At 41.0% G+C, this 24,898-nt stretch overlaps 3 protein-coding genes across 4 annotated transcripts in view; 2 read left to right on the plus strand and 1 right to left on the minus strand.

Annotated features, from left to right (window-relative positions):
* Positions 1-5,565, plus strand: part of FOXR1 (forkhead box R1) — a 31,158-nt gene extending 25,593 nt beyond the window's left edge. Inside the window, exon 7 of the mRNA XM_089678644.1 lies at positions 5,462-5,565. Coding sequence (XP_089534770.1) covers positions 5,462-5,565 — 104 coding nt within the window. The remainder of the gene's footprint in view (positions 1-5,461) is intronic.
* A 3,779-nt stretch (positions 5,566-9,344) lies between these two features.
* Positions 9,345-18,974, plus strand: TTC36 (tetratricopeptide repeat domain 36). Its single transcript, XM_089678589.1, has 3 exons — positions 9,345-9,502; positions 12,338-12,526; positions 18,621-18,974. The coding sequence occupies exons 1-3, from the start codon at positions 9,391-9,393 to the stop codon at positions 18,875-18,877; spliced, it is 558 nt and encodes a 185-aa protein (XP_089534715.1). The 5' UTR covers positions 9,345-9,390; the 3' UTR covers positions 18,878-18,974.
* Positions 18,975-22,494: 3,520 nt separating this feature from the next.
* The window catches only part of IFT46 (intraflagellar transport 46), a 50,181-nt gene continuing 47,777 nt past the window's right edge, over positions 22,495-24,898 (minus strand). For both annotated transcript variants that reach the window (XM_089678591.1, XM_089678590.1), the window contains exon 12: positions 22,495-23,522. In XM_089678591.1, the coding sequence (XP_089534717.1) occupies positions 23,427-23,522 (96 nt within the window). In that variant the 3' untranslated portion in view covers positions 22,495-23,426. The remainder of the gene's footprint in view (positions 23,523-24,898) is intronic.

Raw genomic sequence — 24,898 nt, forward strand, 5'->3', positions numbered from 1 at the left:
ACATGGAAAATCACATTTATTCAACGGTGCCAGTTCAAATCAATGCGACGAAGCACAGTGTGATTTTTGCAAAGGGTTGCTGTGCTGCTTTGGTGCAACTTGGCCCCATAGAATATGCAAAAAATTTAGCCAAGTCGCACTACCTAATTGCACTGAAAATCATGGCAATATTGCAGTAGCAACCTTAAATGATAAACTCACCTTTTAGACAAAAAATAATAATAAATGCACATTTTTTGCAGGTAAAAAAACATGTATTTATAATTTTTGTCTACTTAGCCTGGAAAGCATTGGACCTGCAATCAGTAGATCGCTGATGCTATGCAGGTCTCCTGCAGACCTGTCAGAATATCTGCTTGCAGTACGGGATGTAAAAGCAAGCATATATTCTGCCAGGAAGCTTCAATGAACTACCATGGCGCTCCTCGGCTTTATATGGTATATTTAGGCCTCATTAACATGGGCGCAAAATCCATATGCATAAAAACTAGCAATTGCGCTGATCTATATCACCACTGAAACAGACTGGTAAAGATGAACATAGGTGATGTAAATGGTACTGCAGCACTCTACTGAATCCACTAGGTGGTGGGAAAAAAATCTGGAACAAAACAAAGGACAGCGCACAACCGCCCTAGTGTAATAGTTTTAGCAATAAAACCTTCACCCAATACACTCACATTCTTCCAGAGGTAAGATGAACAAGCATGTCAACAATCTACAAAGACTCTCCTGGATGACTGCTGTAAGATCCAGGGGCAGACTGACAACTTCTGGGACCCCTGGGCAATAGGGGATCATGGGGCCCCTGTGTCCTTGCCCAAAGCCTACGAAAAAGGTACCAGGGGCATCTCGGTCAGTCCACCCCTGGTAAGATCCAAATGGGAGACCCCTACAAACGGTTAGCTGTCAGCCTGAGATGACAGGAACTGCCATGATCAGACACCAGACAGCGCCATGCCCCATTGAAGGGGACCCACAACACGGAGGAGAGCAGGGAGGTGAGGACACACGTTGAGGTTGCTATGATGACGTGTTTTGGAGGCATGCCCTTCTTTTATCAAGTCACATCTGTGTGAAGGCCATCTTTTGCCTGCACAAGGATGCACAGGATTCTGTGCATTCCCATGCAGGCAGTCCTATTCATGTCAATTGTGATGTAGTGGCTGCATGGACACAGGCCACCTGTCCCACACGGCTGTCAAATTTGGAGCAAATCCGGTGTTCGTATAGCCTCTGCCTTCCAATTGACCAGAATGGGATTACCTGCACGGGGATGCATGCAACACCTGTGCATCCCCACGTGGGCAAACTTGGTCCTTGTAGGAGTATATGCTTAAAGCGGAGTTCCACCTAAAAGGGGAAGTTCCACTTTAAAAGATTGGTCCCCCGCTCCCCATTAAGGATTGGCACCTTTGGGAAGCTGGTACCCAAAATTGACAGGTTCCCACTTCTGCTGCGATCGCCTAGGCCAGGGGTAGGCAACCTGCGGCTCTCCAGCTGTTGCAGGACTACAAGTTCCATCATGCCTCTGCAAGTCATAGCTGTAACTGTTAGTTTTGTAATGTTGCAATGCCTCATGGGAAATGTAGTTCCACAACAGCTAGAGAGCCGCAGGTTGCCTACCCCTGGCCTAGGCGATCGGAAGCAGAAGTTGTCCTCCTACCCTCCCTCCCCGTAGTCTTCTGGGACACGTGACAGGTCCCAGAAGATGACGCTGCCATTCAGGAAGCGCAGCACTACTCACTCATGCACAGTGGGCACCCGGCTGTGAAGCCGCAAGCTATTACAGCCAAGTGCCCACACTGAAGATGCCAGCGCCTGGAACACAGGACGGCCGGTGAAACGGGCTGCGGGGAGGACACTGCAGGATCGTGGGACAGGTGAGTGGCTGTTTTTTAAAAGTCAGCAGCTACAGTTTTTGTAGCTGCTGACTTTTATTTTTTTACAGTGTGAGTGGAACTTCGCATTAACAGACCATAAGCGGTCAAATTAGAGGATATGAAGTGGGGGTAAAGCTTTCTAATGCAGCCCTGTGTAGATTCTAACCCTTCCTCCTAAAGCTGAAACTTTTTTTTTTTTTTCTTAGTTTTGGATAGACATACACTTTAGGAATATGTACGTACTTTGTCTATAGGCTGGACACAGGTGAACTTTATGATGTCCAAAATCACTAGATGGTGGTTGCATGTACAGGCACAATAATCCAACTGCCATCTGAGTGGAGTTCTAAACTCATAGTTAATAGTTGGTAATGTTGAATAAAGACACTAGTCCATCGATTTCAACTGGAGAGAGTGTATGTGTTGTTTGTCACTACCATTTTCAATATCCTGTATATTGTGTTCACTAAGAAACACATCTAGACTTTTTTTTTATTTTTTTAAAATTCTCTTTATTAGCTTTGGCAATTACAAAGTACAAAACAAAGCCTCTTGGGCATACCCAGCCTGAGTTTACATATAAACAGAAAAAGAACCAATAAAGTGCAACCACACAATTCAAGAACTTGGCAACCTAAACAACAATGGTAAAAAAACAATGGCTCACCAACCTTTGTTGTGCCAGAAACCATCTGTAGCGGGCTCATACCACCAGAAAAGGGGGGAAAAATAACATATTGCATACAAAAAGGAAAGAGAACAAAATATCCTAGACAGAGTGCGTTCACACAGTGCTGTCACTTGAGGGGGTTGTTGCAGAGGAATCAACCCAAATATCCCACATTTTAGAGAACTTCTTAGGGCAGCCCATAGACTCGTAGGTATATTCATACAATGGGATGCTAGAGTTGACCAGATTTTTCCAGAACTCAAGTGTGGGCGCTCTAGGAGCATTCCACTTGAGCAAAATGGCTTTGCGATTGTGTAGAATAATAATAAACCTATCAATGTTCTCATCACTCTGTACATGGCTAATAAATGGACTAGACCCAAAATGCATTTGTCAACCGTCAGTGGTACAGATATCTGTGTACATTTAAGAATACACTCAGTTACATCATTCCAAAAGGACTGGACCCTTGGATATTACCAAAAGACGTGTATGAAACTTGCTAGGTCTTCCGAGCAATGCCAGCACGAGTCCGGGAGAGTAGGGTAGAGACTATGCAACTTCTATGGGGTAATGTAGATTCTATGTAGTATATTCAATTGAATCAATCTATCCCTTGCAGATAACAGTTGTTGCATAGGATATTCCCAGATGTCCTCAGAATCCATGACCGGAGCATCTCTAGGCCTACCTGAGTAGTTAGGTGGAGGGCTTTGTATACATTAGACAGGGGTTTCTTAAGGGAATCGTCCCATAGTAGGCTCTTCACAGCTGACTCCTCAAAAACAATCTGACAATTATGAAATTGTGACTGGAAGGCGTGTCTTAACTGAAGATGGCGGAATAGATAACTGTTAGGCAGGAAAAATTGTGATTTCATGGAGTGAAAGGTTGCAAGGGCTCCATGGTCTCTTTGACAGCTAGCAGAAGATCTTCTTGCCCCCTGCTAGCTGTCAAATTTTTAAAAAAGTGGCCAAGCGCAACCACCCATCAGCCTTGACATGGTGACACACATAGCCCGGTGACTCTGTGCTGCCAGCACAATCTGCCTTCACTGCAGTGATGGAATTTATATCTGGATGTCAGACTGCTTTTCCTATTAAACATTTAACACCTCCCAATGGAAATTGGGATAATCTGTAGAAAGGTTGATGTCTTCCCGAGAGCAGATAGAGGCGGCAGATCAATGCACAAGTACGACTGAAGACATTCTCTATGATCACACGGCTACTCTCTGTACCTTACAAACAAAAGTCACTAGAGGGATGGGCAGAGGACACAGAACAAAAATGGGTAAGATAACCTCAGCATTTTGGGCCTGCCAGAAGGGGTAGAGAACAAAAACCTCACCTTGTTTAATGAAAAGCCAGGTCTTCAGGGTTCCTTGCCATGGAATGAGTACACTGTATGCCTTTTGCACATGGTCCTCCTGAGTTACCCCCTCGTACCTTTTATAATTAAGCATCTTAATTTTAAGGATCAGGACTTGGTGCTCAAACAAGCTAGAATGAAGGGAGGTCTTCAACATAAGGCAAAGCTCCTGATCTTTCCAGATTTTTCCATCAATACTCTAAACACCTCTGATGGTCTTTTGATGAATTCAAGGCAAAGCTTTGCAGTAAAGTCATACTGTATCGAATTCTAATCTTGCTAAATTTTGTATCCAAGATGGCAGAAATGCACGTTTCTTTACTTCCCCTGGTTGGAAACAATGCATAGAATAAAAAGCCGACTCCCTTGTTTTTGCACTTGTTCTCCACTGTACTCGCTGGGGTAGCTAGGTCTCTCCTGGGCCCTTCATGCTTAATTCATCCTCCTTCGCCATTTTCCATAGTGTGCGGGAGCACATGAATTTCTCTTGCTATGTCTTGCTTTCACTTACACCATCATGGAAGCCTGCCTTCTGTTACCTAAGGCTCACTAAGTTTATGTTGTATATTTGATTTTGAAATTTAGCACCTTCAGTTTTACTGAGTGATCCACACCTTTGTATATACTTGGAGGCAGCATCTCTGATGTGCCTATCTGACGTTTTCCCAATATGCCTTTTGTTCATGACTCCCAATGGTTCTATACCATGGTATATTCAGGACTTCCGTTTTGGAGGGGGGGGGGATTTTGTTCAGTTTGTTTTATATCTATTTTTGTTGTTGATACTGGTCAACTACTTTTCTTTCTTTCTGTTCTCTGCCAAACCTTCCTGGGATGTATACTGGTCATATATTTTTGTGTATGGTATGGACATCTGCCTGCACGGATCCATTTTGAGAGAGGGCGCTACTCCCCATCACTTTGTTATTGCCCCTTGTGATGACTTACAATAAATGTGTTTTGTGGAACATTTGAGGGATGAACTCCCCACTGAAATGTTCCCTAGTGTTTCAATTCCTTGCCTCACATCACCCTTACATATGTATTTTACAAGAAACTCACCTTCTTGGCAGTAGAATTTTAACTTTTAAATAAACTTGGGTGGGCCATTATGATAATACCACTTACTGTATTCTACGTGTGCTAGAGGGGTAAGCATACTCACACAAGTCCCTTCCTTTTTAGATTGCTCAATTTCAAGTTGTGTCCTAAGGGTAAATTTGTTGTTCTTCATGCCATTCATGCTTCAAGCTACGTCCCACATAACTAATATTTGAGATCCTGCAGGTAATCTCTTAACAGATCCCTCCAGTATAAATCTCTGCTTTGCTAATTATTACTGCACTCTCTACACTTCCAAAACTTATACTGTATGGAGGAATTATTGTCTCATCTTCATAGTGCTGTTACACATGCCCTCCAGTATGGCACATTGCCCCCATCTATGCTACATTAAATGATCATTGTTATTTCTAAACCCCAGGTAAAGACCCGACCCTGTGCGTCTCTTATCATCCTAGTTCTCTTTTAAATACAGATGCTAAGGTCCTGGCAAGAAGGCTGATTGCAGTCATTTCTATGCTCATTCACAAGGATCACACTGGCTTTGTGCCAGGAAAAGGGACCAATATTAATCTCTGATTCCTTTTTACACTTACTAATTTTATAAAGATCATCTTCCTACCCACATTTTTTTTTTTTGGCAAACGCCCATGACACTAGCTAAATCTTTTGTCTGGAAAATAAACTGTATCCTCTTTTTGTTTATTTGGAATAGGAAATACCCCTTGTATGCAAAACCTGTTTTGCACCTACACCTGACAGGTAGCAGTCCTGTCCTGATAAACTTTTTAGTATATTATTGGGTGGCGATACTTATTACCATGAGCTGGTGGTTTTCACAGCCCAGCAACAATGCTGCAGTCACCCTTGAGGCTGGTGTTTTGGGATCCTATTCTAAGCATAGTAATCTGCCCTTTTAGAGGTCCACACTCCAATTCAGTCCTTATGCAAACTACCCTAGTGGTTTGGAAACAGGCTAGAACACAGTTTTATATGGAGAATTCTTTCTCTGTGTATACTCTGCTATGGGGCAATCTCAATTTGCCATATCTGCACAAGCTTTGAGTCAACTGCTTGAAGACATCCTCTTCCATTGCACAGTATCCCAGTTCTGATGCTCACATGTTCATTGTAGGCACCTTTGGCTGTGGACATGGGTCAGAATGGGTGAACCCTGACTGGTATGTGACTATGCAGCCCCATACACACCAAACTGAAATACACTATGTGTTCTGACACTTTACTATTAGAACCAGCATTAACTTTTTCAGTAATTTGAGCTACGTAGCTCTTCTATTGGATCAGACTACATGAGCCAGCCTTCACTCCCCGTGGGCATCAGTGAGTAATGCCAGCCGTGACCCATTAATTTGTTCACTGATTTTCCTTCCTTGGACCACTTTTGATAGGTCCTGACCATTGCAGACTGGGAACATTCCACAAGAGCTGTAGTTTGCAGTTGATCTTACTCAGTCATGTAGCTATTACAACTTGGCCCTTGTCAAAGTTGCTCAAATCTATATGCTTGCCCATTTTTTTTTCTGCTTTTATTGTATGAACTTCAGGGACAACATGTTCACTTTCTGCCTAATATATCCCACCCATTATCAGGTGCCATTGTATCGATGTTATTCGTTTTAACTGTCAGTGGTCATAAACTTACGGCTCATCAGTGTATGCACACCTTTTTCTCAAAGGTGGGCCACTAAAGCTACTATGCTAGCTAGCCTTTGTGAAAGCCCTAAGTGCCATTGTGAGGCTAAAATGAAGGCAGACACATTAAAAAATTAAGTTGTGTGACTGAGAAGGGTAGAAACCTTTTAAAATCTGAGTGGAAATATACATCTATTAAACTGATAGAAAGGAGCCAGTCATCTGGCTAAACGATTTGTAATATTGTTGGTAAAGACGCCATCTTGAATCACTCTAGTCTTATATATTTGTTTAGAAACTTGGAAAGACATTTTAGGTGTATCACTGGTCTCCAGTCCCTTGTTTTCTGTTGCAACAAAAAGTGTGAATATATCCAAGAAAAACATTCTGATGTGGTAATGGTACAATTGCACTCTGACATGAATAAATCTGGACTTTTTGTCTCTAGACTTGGCAATTGCAGATTTTCACCAGAGATTGACCTAAGAAGAGAATCATACATCATCCCTGCATAGAGGTGGGGTCATTCACCCATGGCCTAAGCCAAAGAACTTTGTTTCTGGTAACTGCATTTAGCATCACTTCCTATAAGCACTTGAGTATGTTAATGGCTACTTCCAGTTCATTACATTTTTATTCATTTTATAAAACTGAGTAACAAGAACAGGCACCTAATTCAACCACACAGGGGCTAGGACTGGTGACATGAGAGTAGATAAACTTGCACATTATGAACAGAAAAGGAGTTATGACCTCACACTAAACCATCATAGTCATTAATACAAACAAGTGAAATTCCAGGGTGATCCTCTTAGCTGGTGAAGCAGGCCATGACATCGTGGATTTCAGACAACAGAGCAGGTAGTCCTGGAAACATATAGACCATAAGAGTGCACAGAGTCCTGTCAAGAAAAGTAAAAGGAAAGAAGCAGAAAAGATGAAGGAAGCAAGACAGGAGGGGAAAGGGAGTGTAGGGGCTTGGGCAAATAAGGGACAGCAGTCAAAGCTGGCAAGTCTACAACAGGACGCAAATTTTTGTTGGTGAGCAAATAAGCCCAGGATAGGGCAGTGCAGTAGGACATATTTAGGGTATTTCTGTATTTTCGGATGGAACAGAGTCTGTAAGAGGCTGAACATTCGAGACAAAAAAACCCACAAGACGCGGGTCAATGGCTTCAGCCTTGAAACTAGCAGATAACTTTAAATTGTTGAAAGAAGCCAATACATCATCTTTACTGAGATTGTTACAGATTGCCAATTCTGATTTCTCAAGCCGCACCTCCAATGCTTTGGAAATAGATGCTATTGCATCCACAGGTGTACAGGCTCCTTCCACAGTTAGATTTTCTACCTTGAATCTACTGACACCAAGGTTGGGGGTTATTATTACTGCCACTGACACCAATGCTGGGGGTTATTGTAATCCATCATCTTCAGTGTGCATTGTGATACACTGCAAAAAATTCAGCAGGGCCATAAGTTTGGGGTATTGAGGTGCACTACTGCCTATTCCTTTTGAATGGGCTGCCTAACTTGATGCAATGCATCTGAATGCACTGCTATGATGCAGCCCTTTGGAAGTGTTGGTGCTGCACTTGAGGCCGTCTATCATTTTTAAGTTGACCACCACTGCCCTATACCATGGGGATGTGCTGCACTTCACAGAGCTAGCTAGGAACAATCTACTGTAACTAGTAAGAGTGCAGCGTAGGAAGTTAGCCCAAAATAAAATTGTTAGGATCAACTTAGGATACACTTTAAAGAGAACCTGTGCTGAGGAAATGTGGAGGCTCCCAGTGCTGGTCTCTCTTTCTGGTAATGCTGGCTGCTTGGTTCTCACACTGACCCAAAGGCTTATTGTCTTTCTGAAGCACTGATCTGCAATAAGTTAATTGATAAGCAATTCTGGTCAGCACAGTGGCTAAGTGGTTAGCACTTCTGCCTGGCAGTACCAGGGTTGTTGGTTCGAATCCCAACCACAGCACCTCCTGCCTGGAGTTTGCATGTTCTCCCTGTGCCTGCGTGGGTTTCCTCCGAGTACTCCAGTTTCCTCCCACACTCCAAAGACATGCTGGTAGGTTAATTGGCTCCTGTCTAAATTGGCCCTTGTATATGAATGTGAGTTAGGGACCTTAGATTGTACGCCCCTTGAGGGTTAGGGACTGATGTGAATGTACAATATATATGTAAAGCGCTGCGTAAATTGACAGCACTATATAAGTACCTGAAATAAATAAATACATTCTGATTTAATTCTGACATTTAATTTGAATCCTTGTTCTGATTCATTGACACATAAAGTATTGAAGCCAAAGATAGCCAGGAAACTAGTATTTATGAATGGAGATCAGTGATGACAGCTTCCATGTTTCTGTCCTCACAAGTTCCCTTTAAATATGAGTCCAGCCACGTGTAACCATTCTTGCGAAGTACAAGTCAGCGTGGGTTTGTTTTAATTAGCAGTGCTGCCAATGTCTCACTACAACTTTGTCTAGGCTCTCTAGAATGCCAGAAAAGACAGGAATTGTAAGTGAAGAAGTGATGGGATGAGCATGGAACTACATTTTTTTTTACACAGTACACTTTTTTTTTATTTTTTTGGGGTTAAACAAATCCAGCTGTAAGTCACATCTGGTCAAAACCAGCCCTCCACCCCTGTATTCTATTGGTTGATCCTGCTCCTCCCTATGTGTCTATGAGATAAAAGTGTCTGTACTTTTCCATCTTCAGTCACACTAAAAGCAGTCCATAATGTGCACTCAGAATGATGCAGCAGTCTTGCATGCCCTTTTTAACCCTAATGCCCCATTTGGTGACATAAATGAACAGAATCCGGAAAACCCACAAGAGGACGCAAATCAAGGTAAGGCCACATTTGCTTAATCTAACTGATAATTACTATATGAATTCTTTTTTAGCAGTTATTTAATAGAATGCATGCTCATGTTCCAGGCACAGAAGAGAATGGATTGATAAATAAAATATTGAATAATCGGCGCATATCTGTAATAGAGACAAAGGTGACAGCAAGGTTCAAATGCATCACACATGACACCACACACCGTGCGAGAATGTCAGAGGCTGTTAATCATATGGGGAGAGCAGGAAGTGAGCATGCTGCTACCTGTAGTCCAACGGGACATGATGAGACTTACAGTTCCACAAAAACAGGGTAAATGTCAGAGGTATATGCTGTGACTTGTAGTACTTCAGAAACTGCAGAGACACCAATGCGAACTTGTAGTTAATGCTGGATCACTGGTCTATGAACTGTCCAAGGTTGCAGACTGGATTAGTATTTCTAAAAAACTGGGTCATGGGTAATGTACTGGATAACTAATGTGCTTGTGATAGGTTCAAAGGTCTGAATGTAGATCAATTTTGGAAGAGTGGAACAAAACACCATACTGTCATAGACAATAGAGGAGGTCATCTCGTTGTATAGAAATAATGTCTATATGCGGTATGTTCTGGCACCTGTGTTGCTGCAGGTACAGTGAACCCATGTAACACCATTTCCACTAATCTCCAATGATTCTTTTCCTGCTCTCATCTACACTTCCAAACCACTTCAACAACTGAAATTTTTTTTCAACGTTTTGTTACAGATAGAAATAGAAACTTACAAACGTTCTACTCTTTCCGCACGCTATTAAAAAATGTAAAGTGTTTTTTGCACATTGTGTCCCCGCTAAAGAGATTCAACTCACTTCCTGCTCCAGTGACCACACAGGAGGTGAGGGACTATATCCTTGTTAGTGACACAAAAAGTAAAAACCTGACTAGCCCTTCCTCACTACATATATATGAGTCAATAATGTATAACCAATAAGTTGTGGATTCGTACGACATCATAAAAAAAGCAGATGTTTGTGCTTGTGCATTATTCAACTTTCTCAGCAAAGTAAGGGATGAATGGTTTATGTTAGCAATGAAATAAACATAAGCACACCAAACAATGAGTTCTCTAACTACATTTTTTTTTGTTACAAGGGATTTTAAGAACTTACCCATAACTCCTATCATCTTACACACAGATTGTTCTTTGCTTTTAACCACTTCAGCTCCAGAAGGTTTTACCCCCTTCATGACCAAGCCATTTTTTGCTATACCGCACTGCACTACTTTAACTGTTATTTTCTCTATCATGTGTTTTTCAAAGAAATAGAGCTTTCTTTTGATGGTATTTGATCACCACTGGGGGTTTTTTGTTTGTTTTTTTTTTTAGATCTAAATGAAAAAAAGACTGAAAATTTTGAAAAAAAAACTATATTTTTTACTTCCTGATATAAAACATATCCAATAACAAAAATTTAAAAATCAAATTTCTTCATAAAATTTGGCCAAAATGTATTTGGCTACATTTTTAATAGCAAAAAAATCTCAATAAGTGTATATTGATTGGTTTGCGTGAAAGTTATAACACCTACAAACTATGGTGTATATATACACCACTAGGATTTTTTTGTTTTAATACTACTTATAGCGGCGATCAGCGACTTATAACGACTGAGGCTGGCAATCTAACACTGACACTGGGTGGAACTGCCTGACAGCCAATGACATCACCAGTGACATTAATACAGTGGTCAGTGATAATACCATACACTGTCACTGTATTAATGACACTGGCTGGGAAGGGGTCAGCATCTAGGGCCAGCAAGGGGTTAAATGTGTAAATATGTAATGTGTGTAAAATGTGCTGATTTTACTAAGCAATCTCTACATTTCTCATCCCTGCTTTGCACAGCCCAATTTATGCAAACAGCAGCAGGGTTCATCTTCGGTACCCAGTCTCCTCACCTCTTCCTCCATGCCTAGTCTCCACATGGTTGTCCTCTTCTACAGCTGTTTTTTGGTTACCCATCATCCTCTGTACCCAGTCTCCACTCCTTTTCCTCGGTACTTAGTTTCTATGCATCCCTCTCCTCCTCCATGCCTGGTCTCCACATGGTTGTCCTCTTCTGTACATGGTCTCTGGTTTCCGATCATCCTCTGTACCCAGTTTCTATGCATCCCTCTCTTCCTCCATGCCTGGTCTCCACAGGGTTGTTCTCTTATATGCCTGGTCTCCACTTCCCTCTCCTCTTCTGTGCATGGCCTCCATTTCCCTGTGCTCCTCTGTGCCTGGTCCCCTCTTCCCTGCCCTTCTTTGTGCCTGGCCTCTGTTCCTTTCCATTCCTTCCTCAGTGCCTGGTATCCTGTCCTCCTCTGTACCTGGTCTTCTCCTTGATGACTGGTATCTGGCTTCTCAGTCCTCCTTTATGCTTTGCCTCTGCTCTTTCTTTCTTCCTCCTCTGGACCACACCATGTCTCCATTCTTCCCCGTTGCCTTTTCTCTTATCCTGATGACAATCACTAGTCCCCACCGCTTCCTCCAAAATTGCCCCTCTTTGCCGATTCCTCTCCAATCTTGTCTCTCTGTGGCTGCTCCCTGCTGTGCCCTGACCTAACCTGTTCTTCCCTCACTAACCTTAGGTGTCTCCTCTTGCATTCTGCTTCACTGTCACTGATCTTTTTTTTTTGCACCTTATGCTGTAGTGAATTACATTTACTTTGTACTATGAAAAATGTAAAAATTGTCATACCTAAACTTCAGATTTAAAAGCTTATAGTTTTACTGAACTGTGTTTTGTGAATACACATTTATCAAAAGAATGAAAAAGTGATATTTTTATTTGGATGTCTTCTTTTACAGATTGCAGTTTCGCACCTGCTTTACTGGAAGAGGTACAGAACTTGGAATTGCTTGGTGTTCAAGCTGCAGAATCTGGAGATCTGAAAACAGCCTTGCAAAAATTTAGTAAGGCTATGGAGCTACTTCCTGATCGTGCATCTGCATACAACAACCGTGCTCAAGCTCTACGCCTACAAGGAGACATAACCGGTACTACACTGCATCTACACAATGACATTATATAGTTTCATTTTAGCATGTACCAGGTTGCATAATGGTAAAGATAAACTCCCAGGATACAACTCTGTCAGACAGGTAAATGACCTTTTATTTCCTGAGTTAACCAGTTTAGCTTGGTCACCAACCGGCCCCTAGCTTGTGATTGGACAGTGAAGCAGCAGACTCTCTCCTTTTGTCAGCACAGGTGTATGTAACAGAGCCTGATAACCCTCCATCTATATACAGGTGAAACTCGAAAAATTAGAATATCGTGCAAAAGTTCATTTATTTCAGTAATGCAACTTAAAAGGTGAAACTAAAATATGAGATAGACTCATTACATGCAAAGCAAGATAGTTCAAGCCGTGATTTGTCATAATTGTGATGATTATGGCTTATAGCTCATGAAAACCCCAAATCCACAATCTCAGAAAATTAGAATATTACATGCAATCAATAAAACAAGGATTGTACATAGAACAATATCGGACCTCTGAAAAGTATAAGCATGCATATGTACTCAGTACTTTGTTTGGGCCCCTTTTGCAGCAATTACTGCCTCAATGGGGCATGGCATGGAAGCTAACAGCCTGTGGCACTGCTGAGGTGTTATGGAAGACCAGGATGCTTCAATAGCGGCCTTCAGCTCTTTTGCATTGTTTGGTCTCATGTCTCTGATCTTTCTCTTGGCAATGCCCCATAGATTCTCTATGGGGTTCAGGTCAGGTGAGTTTGCTGGCCAATCAAGCACAGTAATCCCACGGTCATTGAACCAGGTTTTGGTGCTTTTGGCAGTGTGGGCAGGTGCCATGTCCTGCTGGAAAATGAAGTCAGCATCCCCATAAAGCTCGTCTGCAGAAGGAAGCATGAAGTGCTCCAAAACCTCCTGGTAGACGGCTGCGTTGACCCTGGACTTAATGAAGCACAGTGAACCAACACCAGCAGATGACATGGCTCCCCAAATCAACAAAGACTGGGGAAACTTCACACTGGACTTCAAGCATCTTGCAGTGTGTGCCTCTCCATTCTTCCTCCATACTCTGGGTCCTTGGTTTCCAAATGAGATGCAAAAGTTGCTCTCATCAGAAAAGAGGACTTTGGACCACAGAGCAACAGACCAGGTCTGTTTTTCTTTAGCCCAGGTAAGACGCTTCTGACGTTGTTTGTTGTTCAGGAGCGGCTTGACAAGAGGAATAGGACATTTGAAGCCTATGTCCAGGATCCGTCTGTGTGTGGTGGCTCTTGATGCACTGACTCCAGCCTCAGTCCACTCCTTGTGAAAGTCCCCAACACTTTTGAATGGCGTTTTCCTGCTGCTTGTGCACCTCTTTCTTCCACACTTTTTCCTTCCACATAACTTTCTATTAATGTGCTTTGATACAGCACTTTGGGAACATCCAACTTCTTTTTGCAATTACCTTTTGAGGCTTTCCCTCCTTATGGAGGGTGTCAATGATGGTTTTCTGCACAACTGTCAGGTCAGCAGTCTTTCCCATGATTGTGATTCCTACTGAACCAGACTGAGAGACCATTTCAAGGCTCAGGAACCCTTTGCAGGTGTTATGGCTTAATTAGCTGATTAGAGTGGGACACTTTGAGCCGAGAATATTGCACGTTTTCACAATATTCTAATTTTCTGAGATTGTGGATTTGGGGTTTTCAGGAGCTGTAAGCTCTAATCATCACAATTATGACAAATCACAGCTTGAACTATCTTGCTTTGCATGTAATGAGTCTATCTCATATATTAGTTTCACCTTTTAAGTTGCATTACTGAAATAAATGAGTTTTTGCACGATATTCTAATTTTTCGAGTTTCACCTGTATACTATATCCAGGGGCGGACTGACAACTCATGGGGCCCCCGGGCAATAGGGGATCATGGGACCCCTGTGTCCTTGCCCACACTCACAACACACCCAAAAAAGCCTATAAAAGGTACCAGGGGCATTTCATGGGGTCCCTTACTGACCCGGGGCCCTCAGGCAGTGCCCGAGTGCTCGAATGGTCAGTCCGCCCCTGACTATATCAAAAATGGAAAAAGGTTTTGGCTTCAAGTCTACTTCCATGCCCAAATTTTAAAAAAAAACTTTACCCTTGAAGTGGGGAGCCCCCGCACTGCAACTTTCATACAGATGGCCTCACATTCTTATCAAGCATACTTTGATATTATGCAGAATGTATAGCTGACTCAATAACTGTGAGCTGCCAAGGCCCTGAAGCAGTAGGCCAACCCCAAACCATTTCTACCACCATGCTTCACAGTTGTTACGAGGTTCTTCTTCTGAGATATTGTCTACTGTTTGTGCGAAACATGGTTACTGTGACCAAACAACACTATTTTTGATTGATCGGTGCTCTGCATATTGTTCCAGTAGCAGGAGGCCTGGTCTCTGCCAATATGTTCAATGGAAAATTTGCTTAACATTGCTTTTGGACTGCTAAGGTTTTTTTTTAACAAACGTCTCATGCAGGTTAATTTGGTGCAATCTCTTTCTGATTGTAGGTGATTCTTGAAGATTTCTTTTAGCATCAGTCAGCTCTTGAGTTGTATTCACTGGGCTGGCCAATCCTAAACAAATTAGTTGTTTGAAATCTACACCACTTGCACATTATTTTACTTACATTGGGAATGACTGATTGCCAAATGATTTGGCAATCTTTTTAAATACCCTGCCAGATTCATTGGCATCTATAACGTTCTTTTTGAGGGCCTTGGAGAGCTCTATTGATCTTGGCATGATGACAGCACACGTAAGTAGTAAAAAGAAAAGTAGACCCAGACTGGACTAGATATCTGAGGTTTAAATAAGATATGTTTAACCTGCATACTCCCTAAGGAGGTTCTAATCATTGGCACCTAATCTGTAACAAGTGGTTCTAATTTTACAGATATGAAGAGGTGGTAAATGTAGGGGTGTACTTACATTTTCTATATCACAAATCTGCATTTTGTTATTTTAGATAATGAATACGTCATGTAAATTTTATGTCATTTGTTCATGTATATCACCTTTATCTGTAGGCATTATTTGACATTTTCAACATATTTGAATAGCAAACATTAGATCTTCATTCAAACATTTCCATTGGGTATACTTGGGTACACTTACATTTTGTACATTACTTTATACAGTTAGTGTCCCTAGTAACTTTATTTAACTTTCCTGGACCCAGATTTTTTCAACCTTTGTTTATTTTTTCACAAACAATATAGAGTGGGGTCAGCAACCAGTAGATCTTGCACAGGTGACTGGTAGATCTCGGTGTGGACTTGCTGACCTGCCATGCCAGAGCATCAGTGCAATGTAGAGGAACTCCTTGTAAAGTTAGAGCCGTAGTAAGGAACAAGAGCCAGATAAGTTGATTTCTTCTCTGTAGTGCTGGCTCCTACGCCCTGTCATGACTGGTGGGTGTAGTACCAGCCAAGCATAACTTATTCAAGTGAATGAGGCCGCTCTGCAAGTGCCCTGCAGCCTTGTGCAGTACAGCAAACAAGGGGTTAAACAGGCAGTGGTGTGTTGCTTTCTCAGCACCTGCTTTAAGCCCTTGGACCCCGCAGAAGCATGCAGTTCCAGGGTGTTAGAAGCCTTCCATAACCTTCTATCTAATATCTGCTTATTAACCTCCCTGGAGGTATTTCCGAGTGTAGCTCGGGGTAAAGTTTCAGTACCACAAGCGGTAACCCCGAGCTACACTCGGGAATACCTTGCAGCGTTGCTCTGGGATCTCTTCTGCACTTGTCATGCGCTCCCGCGATGTCCCACCTGCAGTGTCCCCTGTAATGTCCTCTGGCCGATGCCGGCATCTGTCTTCCGGGTTCCATTCCCTGCGACGTCGGGTCGTACGGGGGACGCAACTGGCGGGAAATTTAAAAATGTTAAAAGTGACATTCGCTAAATTCAATAAAATCACATAGTAAAACATTACTGTACCAAACCATTTCACATACATTTTGTCCCTAGTGCTTTGTCCTGTGCCCTGCCTGCATTTTTACTGTTCTTTCTGCCTGGAAACTGAGAAATGTCCATGGCATCCAAAAAGCATCCCTTTAGGTTAAAAGCGGTTTTAGATCAGCTAGAGAACAGCGATAGTAAATCAGAACCACTTGCAGAATTGAGTGATAATGATTTGTGGGGAAATTCGTCATCAGACACTGAAAACGATTTCGTGACTTTTGCTCAGTGATGTGCGAACTTGGTACTCTATTTAAACATTTCAGTGTTTTTGGTTTGATTATATTATTGAATTAAATTTATTATTATTATTATTATATTATTTTTTATGATTATTTATTAAATTATAATTTATGATTTTGTGTTTCAAATTTTAAAATATCCGGGATGTTTACTAGACTCTTGTTCGGACAGATTTCAGTGAGTTATTCCTAAAAATAAAAAAACGACATATTTCCATGCAAAAAAAATGTACCGCTTTGAGCACAGAAATATGGACATAATCAGACCACTAGGGAGGCTACCATTACTAACATATGTATGAATGCATTGGATCTTAATAGAATAATTGAGTTGTTATATTTCTATTTGTTATAGATTGGGAAAAGTAAGACAGAGAGACTTTTATAGTCTATTTGAATACATACTGTATGTATGTGGATATATAGCTTGTTTTTTTTCTGTATATTCTAGCAACATGTGGTAGTAATTAGTCATGAATTGGCTAGCTAGATTTCCTCCCCCCATCTCTGTGGGTAGGAGCTAAAGCTCCACTAATAAGATGATTGTGAGAATCTATTTTAAACATGTTAACCATACAAGTGTAATACTGTAATATTTCTTGATTAGGATATTTATGATATAACTTTATATTAAGAATACTTTTGGGAGATTATATATATATATACACACACACACACATGTATGTATATATATATATATATTATATTTGTAACATATCCCATCCCCCCTGACTGATGGAATGTCAGTGTAGTTCTGATTAGAGGTCCCAAGGATTACATTTCAGACTCTGCACTTGGCGAGGGGGAGTAAGACTGAAGGTTTGTTCAATACATCTGTCACGAGATATAATTGTGGGACTATAAGAAACAGAAAGGAAAACCAGCCCACTTTTAGGAGAAGGTGACGGATGAATTGCTCCTTATAGAGCAGAACAAAGACTTTTTAGTTGGACATTTTCACGAAACTTGGAAGAGATTACAAGCTGAGCTAAGGAGCCCACAGACTCACACCACACACACAATTATACACACAATTTTTATCTCAAGAACCAACTATATTTTTTGGACATTATCTAACATTATGTATTCCAATATTGTATTTCTAATTTTATGCAATATTATTATTAAATCCATTTTTGAGTTTATGCAAGAGCTGGAAGGACTTTCTATTTTGGACTTTTCTCATCAATATATGTCAATAAAATATCGAGACAATTCGTTATTTTACACAGGGCATTTCCAAAGTGGCCCATTTACTTGAATGGGTCTCGTTTGACAGGCGGGAGCACTCACCAAAAGCAAGATGGGGTGTAATTCCTGCTGCGGCATGTGCACACCTTTGGCTGCTGCCTCAGCAGCTAAAGGGGTAGAGATTGGGGGGTGTTAAAACCATGATTCAACCGCAGGGTTTTACCACCCCCCAACTTTACATGTGAACAAGCCCTTAGGGTGCCGCTGCCGATTACAACTAAGGGCTCATTCACAGGTGCAGTAGGCACTGCTTCTCCTCTGCAAAGCGATCCCAGTGCATTTGACAGGTAGTGAGGAGGCGATATGTTGCCTCATAAACTGATTGAAACCCATGATTGCAATGCATGCGATTGTGACATGGTAGTATGGCAATTAGAGGTATAAATCAACTGTGAGGAGGCGACACTGTTCCCGCTGATCTTTGACTTCTCCCATGTTGTTCAGATAGATCTCCACCTCTTTAAGGTTGCCTTCCCCTGCTATAGAGATAACTAGGGACAGAGAGATTCTACTAGAAAGTTGGGTGGAGTTGCTATGGGGCCTAGGAAATTACATTGCATGCCTTAATCCTACATATGAAATTATTGTACATTGCAATAGTAAATTTACTAATTCCACTGGTCTGCTTACATCCAGGTGCCCTTGGGGATCTGAATCGTGCATTGGAGCTGAGTGAAGGGAAAGGGGTTGCAGCCCGCCAAGCTTTGGTGCAACGTGGACTAATTCTCCGCTTAAATGGAAATGAAGAAGCAGCTAAGAATGATTTTCTTCAAGCAGCCGAACAAGGCAGTGATTTTGCCAAGCAGCAGCTACTTTTGCTGAACCCATATGCTGCACTTTGTAACAGAATGCTCAGGGACATGATACAAAACTTGCGTGTGCCAAATCCATAGGAGTTCATAGTCAAGTTTTAGTTCAATAAAAAAAGAAAAAAAATCCTAAACCTCCAGTTAATACTTTTAGAAAAAATAAATAAATAAATCACCTAAAGTGTGGTCTAACTTGATTTATTAGGGAAAACATTTTACTTCCCGATTCAAATTGTATACCGCCCTGGATCTGTATGCTGCAGTATTATTTCTTTACTCTTTTTATTTTGTAACTGTTTACATTTTCATCATTGAGCTTCAAAAGGTTTTCATAAAAGGAATTTTGTATTTCTTATATATATTAGTAGCCATTTATGAATTTAGAAACATTTCCAGCTTTTTTTTTAAGCAGTCTATTAATCAGCTAGAATTAATTCCCATCGAAGTTTATGTCACAGTCTCCCAACTCTTACAGTAAAAACCTTTTTGTATGCGGAGGATAAAAAAAACTTGAAGATTACACATGGCCAAGGACTTTCCTTACCCTCTTATGACTGAGCTAAGTGGCCAACTGCCAAGCACCAGGGCTGTCCCGTAGGAAGAAGAGGGGAAAGTCACACAAGTCCAAGAGGCATTGGGACTTTGATGAGTTCATACAAAGTAATGAGAGGACAAAGACATTTGAAAAGCAACCTGGCTCAGGCAGCTCAAAACAAACAAGGCTACCCTCCGGTTGGTACCCCAGCAGGTTACCAGAATAAAAACATGCACGGATGGAGGGAGCGCCAGACCAAATAATAATAAGAGTCCAAATTAATTTACTGGTTTGTACTATAAAATAGTCAATGTGTTTTGGGGGTCAAGACCCCCCCCCTCCACAGGGCTTCAGGTACAGTAAGAACCTTGAAAGGGCTCAAAACAAAACTTTCCTGTGTGAATCTGTATGAGGAAGCAAATTGCTGAATCAGGAGAGTTACTGGCCAACAGTATCCACATGAACAACCAAGATAAGAAGCTAGAAGTAGGGGGTATGGCACTTAGCTTTTCTGATCAGCTGGGGGGTAAAGGAAAGGTATAAGCAGCTATAGAGGCTGGTATTAAGTGAACCTGTCACTGTCTTCTGCATTGGGCGAAGTTAAAAGTGTTTAACAAATAATGCATCATTGCAATAAATTTAATTGTAGTTATTTTAAAATTGTTAAAAAAATGTGGAATGCCAGCTGAGACCCTCTCTTTCAAAGTGAAAGTGTTACTAAACCCACAACAGTAAAATCAGTCTGTATATGCAGTAAAGCATGTTTGTTATACTCACTGTGGAACCTAAGGGGTTAATCCTCTTCATTGTGTAAAAAAGGCTGTTTGATCCTGTCTTCTCTGACCCTCCTCTTCTTCCAGTGCCCCCCTCTTATCACCTGATAAGACATATGGTGTGGAGAGACTTTGCACATTTAGGACTGCTGGGGGGAAGGAGATAGGGAGAGAAAATAAAATAGAAGAGGGATATGAGATGGAGTGGGATGACATGGAATCTGAAAAAGGGGGGGGGGGCAAAGGTAAAGAAAGGCTATTGGAGAAATAAGGAATACAACAAAGAGGGACAAACATCTATTCTTATCTCCTTCCCCCCAGCAGTCCTAAAACACATGTGCATACTCTTAAGAGGGACCCCCAACTAGCAGTGCTCTAATGGTTTTCCTGCAATAAATTAGGCACAGCAAGGAAAGATAAGAGAAAATTGTTTTCAAATACTTACTGTAACTTTCTTTTCTGGCCTGTCTCATGTCGGTATACTACAGGTCAGTTATTTTTCCTCTGACCCCACAGGATTACCCATTACTAGTCTTTACAAAAAGATATAGCTGCCCCCACCTATGCTCCATCATGAGAACCTTGTGACAGAGGGGCAGGAAATTATGCCAACATAAGAATATTTAAAGAGCTTGACTCTGCTGGAATTAAGGGAATCTGACTTAGCGTTTGCAAAACTATCAGTACATTCTGGAAAACATATTTCCTTGGCAGATTAAATCTGAACACCTGAACACCAGGGAATGGCTTGCTCACCTGGTCCCCCTCAAAGCAGATAAGGAAGAAATTTGACTTTTCAGAATGTAAAAAACACAGCTTCTTGTCCAACCCTGATCGTAAAATGTCTACGTTTTTCACTTATGGATTAATTTATTTATTAATTTATTTACTAAAACTGAAGAGTGCAAAATTAGGCTCACTTCTGCATAGAAACCAATCAGCTTCTAACCTCAACTTGTTCAATTAAGCTTTGGCAATAAAACCTAGAAGCTGATTGGTTTCTATGCAGAAGTGAGCCTAATTTTGCACTCCCCATCTTTAGTAAGTAAACCCCACTGTGTCAGAACTACAGTCTCTGGAAAAAAGTTTCCAATATGTGAAAATAGATTAGTAGAAAATTTCCTGGACTTCAATAGAGTCCTGGTGTTCTTCCAGGGGAGGCCTAAACATGCAAGCCTCTCCCTCTCAATTCCCAAGTTGGTAAATGGAGACCTTGAAGGTCTGGGTCACAGTGGTCTCCCAGGCTCATAAGGTTCCAAACAGGAGAGAGAAGCCAAGGTGGAGCTGTTGTCATTTGCAAGAGAAATGGAAATCAAGGTCTCCTGGGCCAATACGAGATCATGGCTATTCCACTACCTCTCTCTGTATCTTCTGAAATACTCAGTAGATGAACCCCGTTGATGGATACATATTTGCCATCGGAAACATCCCAATACCATGACAGGGAATCTTGACCCATGGCTTCTCAACACTTGAATTGAGAGAAGAAAAAGGGAAGTTGGTGATTATACTGACAGGCCATAGGATCCACAGATGGTAATTCAGACTGTGAAAATCTCCTAAACAACTTTGGAGTTATTCATCCAATCAGTCCAGAAAATGACTCCGGAAGTCAGCCCTCTGAATCTCTGCACCAGGTAAATATGCGGTTGACATGTCCAGCACATGTCCCTCTGCCTAATAAAAAATCTCAGATTTTTTTTATCCTTTAAGAAAAGAAATGTCAGATCAACATCATGCTGTAAGGCCTCCATGGATGCTGACCTGTCTTCTACTTGAACTCAGGACTGATTTGTTTTGCATACTCTTAGAGCTGTTGTAGTTTGGGAATACCATACCAAAAACACGTGGCAATCACAGTACAACACAATGTGCACGTTTGAGTGCCATTATCCTTAATGGCACCCCAAATGTGATGCAATTCTACCTTGATTGTTGCCAGAAAAACCTTTTCAAACTACATGAAGCTTGTCGCCCAATAAGGAGCGGGAGCTTCTTTTCTGGCGACAAATGCACATACGGCAGCCCATTCAAGTGAATGGGCTGCCCAATGTGACCCACAGGATTGCGTGAAAATCGTGATGTCAAAATGAGGTAGCAAGAACCTTAATTCCGCTACAAGATATAATGAATGGGGCCTTAGAAAGAGAAATAAATCAAAGATTATGTAATCCCTAAGGTAAGGCTGTAATTATATAACAATTTGAGAGTGGTGATTCAGATTACTAAAATTGTCCATAGATGTCTGCTTCTCTTTAAAAGAATTACACACAGCTTGACCCTCTGCACCTCAATAATGTTCTATAACACCGCCTGTCACATTTAGTGACACTGAGTGAGCAATTGTAGCTACAGGCAGGCTCCTGTAGGTGTTAGAAAAAAAACCACACACATTCTTCCTTTAAAATTTTATGTGAATTGTAATACAAACAAAAGGATTTAACATTACTCTTACAGAAATATAAAGCATAGAATACTCACAGACATTTGTATTTACAAAGATCTATAGGACAAAAAAAATATATGAATGTGATCCTTTGATTATATTAAGGGTGAATATTGTTGAAATATAATTCAAATACCAAAATTATACAAAGTATCACAGTGTAGAAGTGATTTTAAATCAACTACATTCATCTTAATGCAATCCTTGCTGTTCCTCTTGCTGTCTCATAACCATACCTTTTTCATAGAGGCTATTGTAAGGTCTATATTGCTCCTTCTCTCTTGTCACAGTTCTTAAACAATCCTTGGATAGCAGCTCTGAAAAGCACTGTACATTCCACACTACCTTTATGACAGCCATGACATCCGCCAAGATACAATGAAATCATCCCTGGTTTGCCGAATGGCTAGAATGTTTTTTTTTCTTATTGGCTGTTATAGGCACAGATGGCATAGCACTGGGAATAACAAGGGTCATTTTAAATTAGCATTTGTACACTGAAGACCAATCTTATTACTTTTTATTTTTATTTTCCACTTATTTTCTAACCAAGCATCAGTAATGTGAATGACTCATACAAAAAAAAATTGAAGTAAGAAAAAAGGAGTTTGGTGCTTTAGTCAACCAAATGCAAAACAATCCCTTAGTGATTCCAGTTGTGAGGACTCCTTGCCATCATTTATGATTCTGTTTGTGTCCACGTCCAATGTCTTGTGTGTTCCCAAACTCGATGCACTCTTTATAGAAAAAATACATTTAAAGTCCAGTTCTTTTAACTTTCCAGAACTACTGAAGTCTAAAATAGCAGTTTTGAATAGACTAGTCGTGTGCATATTTAACATAAGATCACTCCGAAAGGCAATAGAGAAGCTCTTCTGTTTAGTTGTAGGGACTACTTTCATTATCCTTGCTTGTGGTTGCACTATTGCTGGATGAATTTCTTTCCTTCTTTCCCTCAACTAAAGCTTTAAAATGCTGTAAAGAGATAAAAATGATCATAGTATAAAGCAAGTTAATACATAGTCAGCCAGGAAGATATGTTCTGATTTGAAGGTGGACTCCAGGCAAACAGCTGCATACACGGGGATGGTGTTACCTGCCAAATAATTTGTATTTGTCCATCCATTCCTAACATGTACACATTTCTGCCACACAGCATAGCCCTGTCTGGCAGAATAGGTGACCTGATTTTTCTGTAGTGTAATTAAGCACTTGCCGTCCGCCTGCTGTTCATAAACGGCACCCGCCTTTTCTAGCTGTGCGTGCTCCCTGGGAGCGCGCAGCACCGTGATCCGGTGCCCGCTGTGTCCTCCGGGCACAGTGAAACACCGATCGTCGGACGGGACCTTTGTACGAGGTCCCGATCATGTGATCACTGATTGGCCCATCAGTGATCACATGCAAAGTAGTAAGCAAGATATCACTTGTGACATCATTGCTTACTACGTGTGAAATCTGTGAATGATCACAGAGGTCACATGGTACAAGGCTATTCACAACAGCCATGTACCATGTGACAAGCTGTGACCAATCACAGCTCACTCAATACTTCTCAATGACTGCAAGAATGCAGACAGAGAGAAAGAGAAATGATTGCTTTTACATCCTATATGGGTGTAAAAGCAATCAGTGTAAAAAAAAAGAAAAAAAAAAAAATCTTCATCACCCCCCACAAGTAGTACAGTGTCACCATGGTGACACTGTACTGCTAGGGTGACAGTATGTAAAAAAATAAATAAAAATAATAATATAAAAAAATAAAATAAAAATATAAAAACAAATGTTTCAAAATTATAATTTTTGGTTATAAACTAATTTGGATTTTTTTTTTACTAAAAAAATAACGGAATAAATTTTGGCCAAGATTTATGATGAAATATTATTTATTTGCAAAATTTTATTTAAAAAAACACTTTTTTTCAAAATTTTTGGACGTTTTCATTTACATAGCAAAAAAAATAAAAATCCTAGCGGAGAATAACTACCACCAAAATAAAGCTTTATCTGTCTCAAAAAATGGTAAAAAATTCATATGGGTACAGTATTGCATGACCGCGCAATTGTCATTCAAAGTGTGATAGCGCTGAAAGCTGAAAATTGCCCTGGACAGGAAGGGGGTAAAAGTGTCCGGGCAGGAAGTGGTTAAATAATAAATGCACATCTTTTGGCAGGTAAAAAAAAAAAAAAGAGCATTTATTATTTTTTGACTTTGCAGCCCACAAAGAATTGCAACAGCGATCAGCCACTCTGTTTTTAAATTGTGACAGTGTGCGTGGGGGAGAAGGTCCCTCGCCCACTGTTAAAGGGGGGGGGTTTGAGCGGATAGCAGGCAGGTACTGCACTGTAACATG

Source organism: Staurois parvus, unplaced genomic scaffold, assembly GCF_062004578.1.
Source record: "Staurois parvus isolate SC_StPar_1 unplaced genomic scaffold, SC_StPar_1.0 ptg000207l, whole genome shotgun sequence".
Classification (NCBI taxonomy): domain Eukaryota; kingdom Metazoa; phylum Chordata; class Amphibia; order Anura; family Ranidae; genus Staurois; species Staurois parvus.

Excerpts from the sequence above, each read along its gene's own strand:
- TTC36 (XM_089678589.1), top strand. The coding sequence starts at position 9,391 with ATGTGCACTCAGAATGATGCAGCAGTCTTGCATGCCCTTTTTAACCCT. Across the intron at positions 9,503-12,337 it reads ACAAGAGGACGCAAATCAAG|ATTGCAGTTTCGCACCTGCT; the intron begins GTAAGGCCACAT and ends CTTCTTTTACAG. Across the intron at positions 12,527-18,620 it reads CCTACAAGGAGACATAACCG|GTGCCCTTGGGGATCTGAAT; the intron begins GTACTACACTGC and ends GCTTACATCCAG.